At 39.6% G+C, this 16,732-nt stretch overlaps 1 protein-coding gene across 1 annotated transcript in view; it reads right to left on the bottom strand.

Annotated features, from left to right (window-relative positions):
* BEGAIN (brain enriched guanylate kinase associated) overlaps positions 1-10,994 on the bottom strand; it is a 153,218-nt gene extending 142,224 nt beyond the window's left edge. Inside the window, exon 1 of the mRNA XM_075031060.1 lies at positions 10,251-10,994. Within this exon, the coding sequence (XP_074887161.1) occupies positions 10,251-10,994 (744 nt within the window). The remainder of the gene's footprint in view (positions 1-10,250) is intronic.
* Between the last annotated feature and the right edge of the window lie 5,738 nt (positions 10,995-16,732).

Raw genomic sequence — 16,732 nt, 5'->3', positions numbered from 1 at the left:
ATAAGCAAGGCAAATGAAAGGTCTTTTCTGCATTTTACTGCTTAATTTGGGCACCCGTGAACACAATTTTAGCAGGTTCTTGTTACCAAGTCGTTACTCCATGTAAATGCCTTACGATGAGCGGGTAACTCTGGCTTCACATGGTTTGCACGATTGCAATTCTGTTTCCTCTTTGCAATAGCCTCTGGTGTACCGGCCAACATTTTATCCGCTACGGCTGTTGGGGGATCGGCCCTGCCGGAGCAGCAGGAGGCGAGCGTCTGGCACAGCACCTCCTCCGTCCACCCTGCGTTTGCCTGCCCCACTGTGGGCCCTGGGTCCCAGCAACCATGGGGCTGCCCTGGGGTCTGGTCAGGGCAGGGCCTGGCAGCCACGGCCTGTCCCACCACCCCAGGCAGCAGCAGGGCAGCCGGGGGACACCGGGGGCAGCCCCAGCCCCGGGCCTTGGGCACCTCCCTGGGGACAGGGCCGGGCTGCGCCGTGGGCCTGCGGCTGGGCCTGGCTCGATGGGGCCCAGGGCCGGGCTGCGCCGTGGGCCTGCGGCTGGGCCTGGCTCGATGGGGCCCATGGCCAGGCAGGGCAGGGCGGTGGGAAGCCGAGACTGGCCCGGCTGCGGCATGGTTGGGCAGGGACGGACGGCCCCGGGCTGTGGACAGGGCAGGAGACACCTCAGGTAGTCAGGACCAGTAAGGCCCCTGACTGTTCACCAGCGGCTTTTGCTGTTTTGTTTCATCCTGCTGGCTTACAGGCAGTCCCGGTTTTCTTGTTGCAAGACTGTGATTCAGCTCCGAGTCTCCAGAAATAGGACGTGTCTGGTACTTTCTGTGAGCTTGCAGCACAGTGCAGCATAGCAAGCGGTGAGAAGGTCTGGCTGGCTGCTGTAGAAATAAGTGGTTGTGAACCAGTTTTATGAATCCTCAATAGCTGCTCATTTTGACTGTGTTCACACAGCAGGTTTTTGTTACTACAGTTATCTAGGGAATAGCTGTTCTTTGGGGGAAATGTCTCTTTATTTTCAAGAGAACAAGTGTTGCTGTACGAACAGGCCTAGTTTTTATTCCTCATTCTCTTTTGTTTAAAATGCTCTCGCTATCCAAGCAGGGAGCAGGAGGCAGAGACTGCCATATCACTGATCATTCTTGCCCAGCTAACATAAAATATTAATGCAAACAGCTCATAAGCTTGACAGATACAGATGTGCATTTGAATAATTTTAGTTTATCTTTGCAGGTATTGAATTTACTGTCAGAAATTGAGAGCTATTGGCCAACAGTGTCATAACAGAAGGCTTTGCAGACTACAGACTATGAGCTAGCTGTTCAGGAATAAAGACTCCAATGCTGTTGTATCCAGCTCGCTTGAGTTTTTTCAACATTAAGCTCTGAACAAGTTCTGGAATATCCTTTTGGTAGTGAAAAAGGAAACAAATTTAACTGTAGATACAGTAGTGATTTGAGGTATGGGAGACACAGTAGGATGTTTAAACAACTTATGTCTATTCTAGGTACTGAATAAGTTTTCTACAAAACAGAAAAAAAGACTTGAAGGCTTTTCCACCAAGGCTGATTTTCAGAACTGGGAAAGCTTCCTTTAAACTTGGTAAGTGCCTGCTTATTCTTGGGAAGTCAGCATTTTGGAAATTTCACAAGCATCCTCTCAAGAGTATTACACAGGGGTATAAATGTGCTCCTGTAGTTTCTAAATCAGACAAAGGAGCAGAATTGCATGTTTTATTTACTCTCTGTAGATAGATAGCAATGGTATCTCAAACTAAGGGCATCTGCTTGCTAATACCAAATAGTATTGGTCCCCCGGAGACCCCAGTCACAACTGAATATTATGAAATACCTTCTCAATAAGATTTTCCATACAGTTTTCCATCTATCTTCTAATATTTTTCTGCATATTTTCCTAGCTTGCTTATGAGAATATCATGGGAGATTGTTTTAAAGCCAAGATTTATGGCATCTGCTGCTTCTTTCTTATCCACAAGATGTTTTTCCTGTCATCTAAAACTCCTGGCACTAAAGAGTTTCATCTGAGAAGGTCAAATTTAAGCCCCTTTGCAAAAAAAGGAAGTCATTGAAACAAATGTCTGAGCTAGTCTGTGAAATTGCCATTTTTTAGAGCTTTATGAAAAAATATGTATTTTATAAATATGAAACAGCTTCCCAAATGGGGTCCTACTTCTCCTTATCAGACCTGAGGTCAAAGCTGGCAGTTCCTGATATTCTGAGACATGACTCATGGTGTTGGGGCAGGTAGTCTTCATTTCTGAGGCCCACATTTAGTATAAAACCTTCCAATCCATCCTGTAACTCATAAAAGTTTCTGCTCTTGAAATTTGTCAGTCTCAAAGTTTTAATGCTAGTTTCTGATGTGAGAAAATAAAACCCACGGAGCACCAAGCCTATAGAGAAAACAGAGTATTTCAAGTGCAGCTTTGGCAGAGTAATGTAATAGTGATTCCTTCTTCTCTGTCCCCAAAATGCATGCTGTGATAGGTTCATATTAAAAAGAGAACTTTTATTTTACTCAGGTTAGATGTTAGAGCACAGTGGGGAGGGGAGCAAGGTTACATCTATGTTTCTATTAATTGCATGCAGTACGTCAGTGGGCAGAATTTTAATAGAACCAAAAACCTTAGAATGAGTGGGGCAAAAATATCAGTTCACTCTCAAGTGAAAAATAAATCAGACCAACCTCTGGCTCTGGGCAGTGCCTTGAACTTGCAACTTCTCATGGTAGAATTCAGAGATTTTCACTATGTTGACCAGACAAAATTGTTCTGTTAATTACTGCATATGTCTGTGGGAGAGAGTCACTGCATGCTGAGGTCTTCTGCTTCTGTGATATACCAAAGCCAATGCTATGGCAGGGCAAAAATACCTGTTTCGTAAACATGACAATACAGGCTGCTGGCTGAAGAAAAAAATGAAAAATGGGTTGAAACACCTTTAAAATCTTATCTCATAAATTACACAGAAAGGCTTTTAGACCAAACTAGGGCCAGAGAAGAAAGATCTATTGGTCTTTTCTACCTCTTGTTCTTTTGCCTTCCCTTGTCTGGCTCTGCAGTTTTTGGGCATCTCTGCTGATGGTAATTGTTATAAGCCTGTTGTAGCTTCCATTACTCTGCAAGTACCATTTCTTTCTAAAGTCACCCCAAGATAGAGAGTGCAATTGAGAAATGATTTTCAAACTCAAAGGAAGGGGAAAAGTCATGTTAACAAAAATCACTGGAAAAGGAACACTAAGCATTTTTGATTGCCAATGTTGCTTTTCTCTGGCTGGTGCCAAGAGATATCGAAATCAATGTGAACTGCATGCGCTCAGCATTTTTCTCTGGCTGAGTAGCTGCCCCTCTGAAGGCGAATAGTAGATTTGGCTGGAAAATGGTTTTGTGTTCTGTTTGGAGCCCTAAATCCTGTGCAGAAATTCACCATTATAATAATGTCTGTTCCTTTATGCAAACATCTCCCTCCTGACTCACTTGCTGCTCCCCTTCTTCTCTAAAAATGGGGGGTGACGGGGGGTGAGGGAGGACAACCCAAGTACAAACCCTAACTTCAAAAATTGCAGGGTTTATGGTGAGATACTTAATTTCATTGAAAGCACATTCTTTTTATTGACAAGCAGCTCAGGATGTCTTTATTTTATCCTGCCTTGAATAAATAGCTTACTCTTTTGAGTACTGGCTTATAGATATCTATGTCCTGTAAAGAAGATTTTGATCTAATTTGTATTTGATGAGCTGAGAAGCTGTAAATGACCATATGCGTCATCTTGGGAACATTGTAGTTTTATGCACTGTGTTCGACTAGACGAAGGATCCATTAGTGACCCAACGGAGGTGTTTTAGAGCAGGCAAGGAGAACTCTCTAAACACCATCTGCTCATACTGTTGCTTGTAAAACGATGTCACATCTGCTGCTCTAAAAACATTATGCTGATCTCTCCTACAGTACGTGTCTGCTGCACTCCTCTTAGCAGTTGAAGACGGAGTCAATGCCATATTATTGGGACAAGAGGTGTTAACTATAGGTGAAATTGCACATGGCCTTCTTGAATTCCCACATCTTGTGACTGTACCATAAATGTCACAAACAAAATGAAGGAGAGGATTCAGCACTCTCTATTTAACTGATGAAGCTGGGTAAATGTGGACCATTAGTCTCTGCTGAGCCTCTTCTTGCCCCAGCTTGGCTGCTGCTGGTACTACTAATACTACTACATGCTTCAAATGTAACATGGCTAAGTCGTCTCAGAGATTGAGGAGATATTTAAGATAGCTTGATCAGTGGAAAATGAAGTTTGTCTTTGATTTCAGATGGAGTGAGGTCAGAAAGCACTACCATTTCTTTTGGTCATCAGATTTTATAGCTTATAGTATTTGGCTGCCTAACACCTATGAGGTGTTATAAAGCTAATTTACCTACCCTGAAAGCTCCAAGTGTACACATCGGCATATGTTTGCAATACTACTCATTACTACTGCACTCAGAGTGACAATTTCATGATAGGGGTGTATAGAATTAGGAAAAGAGTCAGTGTTGGTATCAGAAGGAGAGAAGGTATAATGATGCAATAGGAATCCTTGGAAGTATCGAGGAACTGCAGCCCCAATTGTCTAAAGATGTGGTACTTGACTTTCCACACCCAAATTGAATTGTTTTGACTTGTTATTCTTATACAGTATTATCAGACACAGAGACTGTTTTCAGGGATCTAGAGATGAAGAAAAAATAACAGAGTGAAGTTGTTATGGTTTATATTGCTAACAGCTCAGTGGCTATGCTATGATAATGAGTTTAAAGCTAGTAAGTCTGAAAATTGCTGTATTTGTCTGATGTCTCTGAACAAAGAAAAGAAGCGACCGGTATCTTCTTTCAGTCAAGCTTTTGGTAAAGGAACTAAGCCATGTATTTTAATGTGTATTTTGACAAAACATCTTTAGACTACCAACAGCCTGATGGTCACCTCCAACTTACAAGGCAGAGGAGAGCAAATATCTAAGCAGTGTCATGTGGGATAGCATGGCAAGGCAGAGGACAGGATGCCAGGAAAGGTGTCCATGTGGCACTTTTCGTTGCCATGAGACTCATATGAGTCCTTAATGATATGAACTGTCATGTGCATGTCATGTGCTAAAGAACTGAAGCATCTGATATAGTTCTCTTTCTTCCATTCCTCTGGTAACCTTGAGTTACCAGATCTGTGGATCAGACCCTGATTGTTTCTGCTATTGTGGGTAGTCCTGCATTGTCCTGCCTGCCTGAAAGAGCAGGAACAGACCATAAAATAGGACACTGGAAGGCTTTTCAGGCCTGTGTTCTGCTGCTGGCTTGATCACTGACCTGAGCAAATCACTTCATCTCTCTGCGCTTCTGGTGCCACCTCTTACTCTTTCTCTTTTAATGTATTGCATGCATGAGTCAGTGAAATAATAGATACTTTCCATTATAATGTATTTGAACCCAAATCTTACTTGTAAACATCACTGTACTGTAAATGAAAATGAAAGATTTGGTATTCATCCAAGAACAAAGCAATTGCCTTTTTTTACAGCATGGTAGCAGGCTGGAAGGGCTGAAAGAGGATTGAAAGCCTTCTTATATAAAAGAGCTTTGGCCTAGAGCAACAAAAATCACCATCTTGTCTGCTCTTTCAGTGAGATTCTGTTAGAACTTGGGTGCCCTAGAAACTGAGTTTCTTTAGAAATGGAAGATTAGTTGCATTTTCTACTGCTATGGCATTCTACCACAGCCTTTGCAGGAAAGTCTTACTCTACCTCAGGTTCCTTCATGCCTGGGAAGTTCAGGTGCATGAGGCTATAATTTCTAAAGATGCCTCTGCACCTCCAGAGAGCCACCCCTATGCTAAGGCATTCTTCTTGCAAGAGAACCTGTAATGAACAGCAGGAATCCTCATGCCTATCAGATAGCAGAAAGAGCAGAAATTAGTATCACTTTGTTTGTGTTCATGTCTATGACACTTTAGTAGGCTACCTATAGGGTTCCTTAACAATTAAACAGCCTACCTGAATTAGATATATACATCATCAGGATTTGTATCTTCTCAATATCATATATAAATGTCTACACTGGTCATATTTCTTCTTTAGAGTAATTATTGTAATATTAATTTCTTGTGAGAGGAATGAAAAGCAGTGTTATTCTAGCTTGTGCTTCACTCGTCTGCATTTTATACAGATGTAAGCCTTTGTAACAGGCATTTGTCCACTTCTCCCTCGAGGGCTATAGAAATTAAATACTTCAGGGCATATGCTGATTGAAATCAGAGCGAGAATGAATACTTTGTTTTCCAAGAGTTTTGCTAAGGCTACAGGAGGGAACTGAATTACTTATATGGAGCCAAAGTTTGGCCCTTTAGACTAAATCACACAGGAGGCAGCATGACTGCATCTGTGACACTCCAGGTGCCTTGTCCTGTCAGGTGGCTGTAGCATCAACCTGAGTTGGGTAATGAGACTAGTGCAATTCATTTGAGAGATGAAGGCCAGATGGAGATGTGAGACAAGCAGGGATACAGTTAGCTTGGTAGCTGCAGTATGTCAAATATAGAATAAACCCTAAAGCTGGTACCAAACCAAGCTGAGAAGCCCACCGAATAAGTTGCCGTGCAGGCACATGACTCTGGGTTCAAAAAGAGTCTGTGTTCATGCAATGATGCTGTCTAGGTAATAAGCAATTGTTGTTGGCTCTACTTTCATTGATACAGATTTGCATGGATGCAGCTAAATTATTCTCAGACACGGCTGCATAAGCATGGTTAGTTCCTACAGAGCAAGGCCATGTTTCTGCCCTCACACCACCTGCCCGATTCAGACATAATTTTTAGCATCTGAAGTCTTAGCTTCCAAAACGTTTTGTAGAAGAGGCATTATCCCAACCCAAGCTTGTTTTTCAAGAAATCCTCTGCACCAGGCTGGAACATTGTATTTCTAGCAACTCAGGGGGGATATTGCAGCTTAATCAGTCATTTGTATTGATCACGCTTGACCTTGCTTGTTTTGTGTGATGAGATAATGTCATGGCCTTAGGTGACAAGTGCACAATTCCTTAGGATATGTATGCATATAGTTGCAATGATGACGTCAATAATTAAGTGCTTCTAAGACCTCTCGCACACAGAATGTGTACTACTGATAGTTTCTCATAAGATGGAAAGATACAGCTCTTCTAAGAAAGAAACAGGACTGCTTTCCTGTGATGGAGAAAAATCAGTGTCTAATTTTGTGTTATATAATCCCTTGTGCAGGCAAAAGTAGGTACGTAAAGATGAGATCTAGTTAGAAAGCTGATCCTCATTCATGTATGTCTAAAGTTACCTGAAATGTAGTCTTCAGGTTGATTGAAATCTCAGGAAGCTGCAGACTTGCTCACGTCTGAAGTCAGTCTCCTATATGATTATTCAAGAACTAAATTATTACCCATAGTTTCCTCTTGGAACAATAGCAGTGGTATCCAAAGCTTTCCTGAAGGCATTAGTGACCTGAAGCAAATGTATTTAAGATAAAATGTGTGTTAAAAGACACAGACCAGTGTCCTCTCATGCCTGGCTTTCTCTGAAACATACCCTGAATCTGAGGAAAATAAATGTTGTTTGAACCCATCCACATTTCTCTCTGTGTTGATCTGTCCTTTAACAGACTCTGACAAGCATGTCTTCCCAGTTCTGAGAAACTTTCCATTGTATACAACCCTTTCCAGACATTTCCTGCATTTTTCAGCCTACTGAACTGGTCATTTCATTTCAGCCTGGAAGTATGACGTAGTCTCAAGTTGTGCACCCTCCTCTACATTGGTGTGTATTCAGAGGCTTGCTTTTGTCTAGTTAAGTCATTTTGCTTTCCTGCTTATTTATCCAGTGACTCCAAATTTGGATCAATACATGGAAATGAGAAATAATTTCATCCTGCTGGCCAGGTTACTAAAATATTTAGACCATAGCAAAATCATATCCATCGTATTTTGTAATTGCATTCTACCTATCAGAATTGCCTTTAACTTCAATCACTAAGTGGAGCATCCTTTTTGATCCTGCTAGCTGTCTGGAAATTCCTTTCCATAGATCTACAGTGAAGGTGGTTTATTTGTGAGATTTCATTTCAGTGGCAGCTGTTTGCAAACCGATAAATACTTGCTGCAGAAATGTCCCTGAACATTTTGACCAGTTCTCAAAAGTCTGAAAGTTGAAAATCACTTTAGTGGGTCTGGATCCAATATAGAAACACCAAATGCAGTGCAGACACAGTTGTGGACACCTCAAGGCTCTTCAGAAAGCATAACAGACAGGAGGCAATGTCACAGCATTCCTCTTCTAAGTCACAGTTCTTTTATTAGGTGCAGCTTTCTTAACCTCAAACTTTCAAGCATGTTCTTTCATGCTCTTCAGGATGTGTGTTGTTATATCTCTGCTATCCTGGTTTTATATTTAAGTCAATGTAACTGGATCCATTTCTTTCTCTCGAAGATTATCTTCTGCATATGAATAACAGCTTGGCAACTAAAACATGAAACAGTTTTAGGCAATGTTCTATATGCGTATTCAAATTAACATTACATAACCAAGTACTTTTTAAATATCTTTACAATAATGGCACCCAAGACTGTCTGTACAGTTATCCTTTTGCTTCTTACTGGGAATGCTTAGAGTGAGGACTTACACTAAATAAATTGCATTGAAGTAAAAGTTTTTGCATGTAGGAGACATTAATCCATAGATGTGGCTGAACATGTTTTGCTTTTGTTTCTTGCCCTGCCACTCCTTTCTTTTCTCATGTTGAGTTCTGCAGTCTGAGGCATTGTTTGTTGAGGTAAAATGCTTGGTAACTACTGTGTCTAATTTAAATGACTAAATTTAGAGCAGGCTGATGCTTAAATTGGAGTAGACTGATGCCTACATTAACTGAGTGGAATTACAGAACACTCAGGAGTGTTTAGTCAGTTAGTACTTGATCGGTTGGACATTCCAATCTGTACAGTATGAGCAAGCCCACTGGAAAAGATGCTCTGACAGATGGCTAACTGAAAGGTAAAAAAAGTGTATCCTGCCATGGGCTCAGGCTGGAGCCTCCTGACCCCTTTGCAGGCCAGCTCCCATTGTGGACAGCAAATTCTCTCTGTGTTTCATTATCTTTCACCTCTTCTCTTCTCCCTCTGGCCATCTTTGATAGGTGATAATTAAAACATCCAAGGACATCCTATAAAATCCTAAGCTTGGGTTGCTGAAAATTGCATGAAATTCCTAAGACTGGGATGTTCTCCCACTTGCTACAGTCCTCTGTGAGAACAGACAACCATTTGTTTTTTTGTTTTTAAATTTAAATAGACTTTTTAAAGAATAATGCGGCTGTAGCAGCTCCCATTTTACAAACATCTGTGTACATGTGTATAGTCTTAAGCAACAGTTCCTGGACCTTTGTTTTAGCAGAATTACAACTACTGCTTTGGAGACATAATAGCATAATATATCAGTTCAAAGTTTGGCAGCTCAGGATTTCTCACAATGCCATGCAAGCGAAGAACAACAATTTCCCTTTGCCCTCCTCCATAGGTGTAAATACCTCTTCCCCAACCAAAGAAAGAATCTCATAAGAAAAAATTAAAAGCATAAATATTTTTGATCAGACCATGGAAGAAAGCTTTTTTTCGTTCTTTTTCTGTTCTTAAGGTATTTTTCAGAAAAATCAGGAAAAAAATTATCTATCTAGGTGTATTAACTCCAGACACACAAACCTTAGCAATGTTTAGAGGATGTCAGAACTGTCGCTAGTACTTAAATTCACTAACTGAGCATGCCTGTTTAGTGTAGAGATACCTGAGCTAGTTCTAAGCTAGTGAGCTTGACTACCTGAGTCTGTCACAGTACTCTCTTCACCCTTTTCTGAGGGTGCTTTGCCTGCTCATATTGAGCTGGCCTGGTTATATATATGCTTCACTGCAGTGCAGGAATACCTTTCTTCTTTGATCTCATAAAGTCTTAATTTAAGACACCAAAGTAAAAGGGCTAGGGAGTTGTATCCTGTCTTTCCTTCCTCCTATACATCCTAGAGCTGGTTTCTGCAGCTACTAAAAATAAACACTCCATGTTTGTTCCACCCTGCAGAATAGTTTGTACACAGCAAGAGCCCACCCAGGAAGACAAAAACACTTCTCAAATAGTAACATTAATGCACAAGTACTTGTCACATACCACACAAAGAAGTGATTTGAGAGAGAGCTCACCATGCTTGTGCTTCTAGGCAGAGATGCAGATTTTGTGGCTGGCATTTCTTTGCTTTGAGAAATCATAATTTCTACAGGCAAGCCAGATCTTGTTCTGCATGAGGCACCATTATCAAGTGACCTGAGAGAGGGACTTGTATCCAGGGACAAGGATTTCTCTAATTTGCGTGTTCGTGCTCCAGCCACAATGTCGTCACTTCTCAGACTGTCTAAGTCTACTTCTTCATGGGTTTTCCCATCTAGAATGTTCTCTTTCCAGCTTTCAGGAGACTTTCTCTTAATATGCAAATCATCTAGGCTTCTTACACTGGATGGAAAGGTATTCTTCAGTTTAGCAGCTCGGTATGCCCTCAGGCTCATGGGATCAAGCACTCTGAAAGTAACTTCATTAATAAATTGAGAGAATTTGAGTTTAGCTTCTATTTTTTCTTCCACAACAGACAATGAACTCGATGATCCTTGACTCACCAAGCTCAAATCAGATGCAGAAGAACTGCTTTTCTTGTGAGTCTTCTTCTGCTTCTGGAGCTTTTGGCTTGCATTTCCCACTTCTGCTGGATATAGAGAAGAGTGTTCCAGTCCGTGGGTTTTTTCACCCCCTTTCTGACAGTGCTTTGATCGATGGGGTCGATAGCCTTCATCCTTATTTTTGCTTTTAACAAAGCTTTTAGCTTCTGACCTTGCACTACCCTGTAACTCAAAGCTGTCCTCACTGGAGCTGCAGCGTTTTGAGTAACTGTTCATTATCAAATCTCCAGAGAGTTTCCTCTCCGCATCAGTTCCTACTTCTGGTACACATGCAGCAGTGGATGCACTGCATGCTCGCTCTTCAGTCACCCTGCCAACCCCCTCTTGCTTGGCTGGTCTTCCAGGCACAGCACCCTCTGGCTTAGCAGGGGAAATGGAGCCCTTTGACAGTGACTCCATTTATTTTTGTGTCTGTATGTCAGCTGGCATCAGTGAAAGTGGCATTCCCATAAATCCTTCTCTATCTTGTAAGACAACAGGCATGACTTTGAAAGGCATAACAGTGCAGTCACCACATTTTATCCCATATGCATCCCAAATTATGTGTATGTTTCATAATTAGATCAATAGCACATTCTCATCATTTTAATTAGCCATACTAATGAACAGAATCTATAGGACATGCAAATTTTCCAGGGTATTGAGTGCTTAGTGGATGAGCATGGGCTTTCATTGATCCAAAGCAGCATATGATATATTCCTGTCTGTTGAACTGGAAACCAAACTACCATGATGTAGATCAATTCTCACTAAGTAAAGTCTGGGGTGGTTCTGTTTCAGGGCTTTTTAAAATCCGATAGTAGAGAAGGTCATGCTATATTGTCCTAATGCTACTAGTGTTTGCTATTCTGTTAGAAAGCTTAGTGATAGATCTGCTAGATCCAGAAAGGCAAAAAGAAAATGTGATTCTCACTTTCTATCTGCTTATTCCTGCCATAATTTTCATGCTAAAATAATTTTTAAAAGTTTGAATCCAAAGCAAGGTGCAATATTTCAGCATTGTAAATTAGTCTGGAGTACTAATGATGAGTTCTTCAAGTACCTTGCATGTGAAACTCTTCTCATTCTTTAGTGTCTTTGTAGACAGGCAAGTCTGAACTGTGAAGTGCAGAATTTCTATTTTTGCTTTGTATATGTGGGAACCTAAAGGCTAGTTTAAGTGAGGTTAAGGGCTATGCTCTGACTTTATAATCAGCGTGAAGTTTTGGAGTGTCCTGATGATGTGCCGCCACAGGAACTGACCAGAGAATGAACTGTCTGATAAACTCAAAAGGGTTTTTTTTGCATCTCCTTACTTTAGCTTAAGGGTGAAAGCAAGTCATTTAACCCTTTTTGTCTGGTGGGAGTCAGACTCTGTTTACATCACTGTCATTGCCACCACCATGGCTTTCTGACTGATGAAATGCAGCAGGTGGAGAAAGAGAAGAGAAGAAAATAACAAGCAGAAACCCTAGTGACCTCCCTTAAAGACTGGGCAGGGTGACATAAGGAGGATCCCTGGAAGGGATTGAGGAGTAGGAGAAGGTGGCAAGAAAGGGGAAAAAAGTCAGCGAAGAGCACATTTGAACATATCATACATAGCTGACAGGTCAGTGGCAGGTTGGGTTCAAATGTAGTTCCATCAGCTTTTGAAGAGCACATTGTATTTAGGTCCCTCATTACAAGTCACTTTGTCCACCTCACAGAATTTATTGTCTCCACGTTGGTAATTCCTGGACTCATTTAAACCATAGTTCATAAAAGCTGCTGAAGTGTTGCAAATCTCTCAAATTAACATAGTAAGTGCATTAATTTTGCAAATAACAGGAGGACAAGGAGATCCTTTTAATACATCAGAAATCAATTGCTTTTACTGGAATTACTTTCTGAAATGCTTCCATATTTTCTATGGGACTGTGCTATTCCATTGCATGTTGTAAACATTATCCTGATCACAGAGACAATGTGGCTTAAACTGCATAAATCCTGTTCACACTGTCTTATTTTACATGAATTTATTCCTCTCTCACTTGAATGTGAATGGTGACAGTTTAAAGGGCTGGTGAATGCTTTCTATTGCCAACACAAAGATTTTCCTGACCTTTTCAATGCAGTCAGGGACCAATACAGCACTGCTCTCTTCTTGTAAAGCCAGAATTTAGGGCTTTTTCAGTATGTCTTAATATGGACTTCTGCAAATTTATGGTTACTCATTGAAGCAAACAGGATTTGCCAAATAGGTAGGGTCTATGCTAATGCATGTCAGATCTTTTGCCTTCCAAGATCCATTAGAACTTGGCAAAGTGTGAGTTCTGCAGTTTTAATGGACTTTATTAATACGTCTGTTTCAGAAACAGAGCAAGCCACATTGTTGAGCCAGAATCTGTAATGGCTTGTACATATTTGGAGAAGAGCTTTTTTATGCATGAGGGATTGGGCTCATTTGTGCATCAACAAAGCTATGTTAACTATAAGCACAAATTCAGCCATCCATTGCATATGTGCAAATGTTAAGGTGTGAATCTGACAGAAGTCTGTGGTACATTCAACAAAAATGGCTCATATAATTCTCTTCTATTGTCAGGAATGAGCCCATTTGTTCTGAAATATGTCATCTGTATAGCAGTCAAATATAATTTAAAAAAAAATTGGAAAAATATCAGATTGTAGGGTATAGGTAACCTAGGTAAGGTATATAACACTTCTGGGTTTTGTACACTGTTTATACTGCTACTTCTCTTTCTTCAGATGATTTCTGCCTAACGACTTTAGACATATTCTGCCTAATGACTTTAGACATATGACATAGGCATATCAAAATATTAAGACAGAAAAATTAAGCCACAGCTGCAAAATGTCAAATAAGTCTTCTAACCTGAATGATATAGTTCTTTCCCCATTAATATCTCTAGATCTTGACTGGAATAGATGTTATCAAAGTTTAGAGTAACAATAACTATTGAGTGGTCTGTCTGAAATAAATTCACCAAAATATTCTCTAGAGACTGCCTGAATCACAGAAATTATTTCCACTAGTCACATGTACAAATAGAGAAGCTGAATATTAAACCAAAATATGCTTAAGAATCTAGATGTTTGAGAATTTTAACTCTTTTATAATGATTAGATGTTCATGATTTATTTTCCATATGTTAAGAGACTTTTAAAAGTGTTAAAATTATTTTGCTTTATATATCTAAATCTCTTTGAAGACATTGCTGACAAAGAGAATTTCTCGTTCTAGTGCAAGCAGGTATGTCTGTGAATAGCAATGCATTGCTGCAGTAGTCTGGGCTGTACTCTTGGAACAGATAACTTCAGAGAGCTCAAATTATTCTGTTATTTCTTGCTACAACATGCCTGTGCTAGGTGGATGTATGCCTGATTTCTAAGTTCTTCTAAAACTGTAATATTAACATTAAAATAATCTGAAGAGGAAAATCTCATGCATTAATTTCGCCCTACTTTAGAAATGGTGGGCACAATTCTTGGAATAATACAGTATCCCTGTGCAAATCAATTGAAAACTGTGTGACCTAAGTGACAGACTTCACTGTAAATAACATGTCCTTTGTTAGCAGCTCTGCCATTACCTTGTTAGTTGACCTTTGGTGAACACCTGCACTTTCTTCTGTAGTCACCATTAACTGTCCTTAAAAATTAGGAAAGGACTGTCTTCTTCTATGCATTGGTACACAATCTTGCATAATGAGACCGTGATCAAGGTGATATCTCTAGGTACTATCAAGACCCACATAGTGATAATTCATAAGAGGACCGTTTCTAGGGACTCATGTGGATCAGGTTTGTAACTTTGTGTAGTGCAATGACTAAGAAGTTCTATTCTATTTTAGTATTAACATAAGAATATAAACAGAGCAATACTGATCCTTTCCTGCTAAACTGACTGCTGAATCTGAAACATTTATAATAGAATGATAGCTAAGATCTCAGCTTAAATTGGACTTTCATAATGATTCAGTATTTCGTTTGACAAGACTGAAGCATTCAGGGACTTGTCTAGTAAACTAGTTAGGAAAACACGTGAAGATTTTTCTAAAGGTTAATTTAGGCTTATTTATATTCTGAGTGTCATTTTACACAGACATTATTAGAAACCTGCATATTTTGTATAAAAATGGAGCATAACAGAGTTACCTGCAAATATGACTTGATGAAATGAAATTACTACAGACCACTGTCTAAAGATTTAACATTAAAAGCTTAGTTCTGTGGAAATAATAAAAAAAAAATATTAATTCCCCCATCCTTTTAAATAATATCCCTGGTTTTTTAACTTCAGGAGATTTTTATTTTTGCTAATAGTATCAAAAGCAAATACAAGCTATCTTATATTTGCTGCAATAGGTTGTTATGACAACTGGAAGTTTCTTGGTGTAGAACTCTGGAAGATACGATCATTTTTGGGTCAAAGCAGACAACATTCAACAGTTTTAGAACTAAAGAAGTGTGCAAAGTTTTTGTATATCTAAAATTATGCCTTTTGATACATTAACAATAATATATTCAGCAGATTACCTACATTAAAAAATAAGTCTAAAGGTTTTCCATGTTTTGAAATTCATAAGAAAATTTTAGGTCATTAGTGAAAAAGAGTGTAAATCTGATTTTAAACAATATTGGAGTTTATTTTAATTCCAGTTGAGGTTGGTTCCAGAGCCTTTTGTAGTCAGTGAGTAGACTCCAAGATTTTGGATCAATAATTACACTGTTCTCTGTGCTGTTCTTGTTGCAGCAACGGGTGAGTTTTTTCCATTATAATGGAGTTTAATTCCTATAAGTAATTTTGTTTCTAGTTCTCAGTCATTCTTTCAGAAATACTGCCTGAGCACCAGAGCCAAACCCACCACAGCTGGTAGGAATTGCAATTCATTTCAAAGTTCTCAGTTTGCCCTACAGATGTGCAAGTCCTTCAGCACATAGTCCACTCACAAAATAGCTATATCCCAACTCTTCCAGTACCCATTCTTGTTCAGATATACTTTTCCCTCCTGCCTTTAACGAAAATATTATTGCATCTTATCCGCTTCTCTTTGCACTTAATGCAGTTCATTTTGGAGTGTTTTATGGGACCTTTCTGTTTTATAATTAAGTTTATCCCTTTAAATCATACAAATGTTCCTCTCTGGGTTTCTTTTAGCAGGTAGTTACTTTTTTTTTTTTTCCTGTAGTGGTTGCTGAATGTTAATTTGCTTTTAATACAAGGTTGTCTCGCCCAGTTTCTTCAGCAAAACAGTGTTGGCTTAAAGTCTTCTCAGCATTCTTTTATTAAGTTATTCTCCAGAAAGTGTGTCGTATTTCCAAATTAATGGGAATAATGTCTATTTCTAGGATGCTAGGTGTCACACAGCAAAAATTCCATTTCACTAAATATTACCTTCCCTATCTTTTTTTTTTCTTTTTAGAACAAATTATTTCTAATGGACAATAGACGCAGCCAGCATTGCCTGTAGTCATTTTGCCTCACTAGGTTCTGCCTGGAAGCCTTTCAGTTCTAAGGAAAATTCCAGCAGATATTTGCTTTAACTCTGTAAGATCCAGCTGTGTTCAGGACCAGTAGAATGAAGGTTCAGTTCTGTTGTTTTAACGAGTGACTGATAATGGGAAGGAGTTAAAAATATTAAAATGAGTTTTTTCTTTCTCTACCAATTGTTGGTAGCTTTCTGTCATGTAATGACAAACAGAAAATTGGACCTGTGATGCCACCATTAAATCAGTCTGCGTTCTTAACAAATGATAGGTTTTATTGGCATGACAGGGATATGAAAAGGTACTGTGGTGTCTTACAGACTAGAGACATTTAAGAAACTCATGCTTCTGTGCAGGAATCTGTATGGTGGATAGTACGTGCATCCAACCTTGAATCTAAACCTGAAGATCTAAAGGATCTAAATTCCTCTTAATTCTCATTAGTCTACCTCTCCATCATGATGAGGAGAACATTTATCTGTCTT

Source organism: Buteo buteo, chromosome 6, assembly GCF_964188355.1.
Source record: "Buteo buteo chromosome 6, bButBut1.hap1.1, whole genome shotgun sequence".
NCBI classification, from domain to species: domain Eukaryota; kingdom Metazoa; phylum Chordata; class Aves; order Accipitriformes; family Accipitridae; genus Buteo; species Buteo buteo.
The sequence above is the reverse complement of the archived record's forward strand: the minus strand, read 5'-3'. Positions and strand labels throughout refer to the sequence as shown.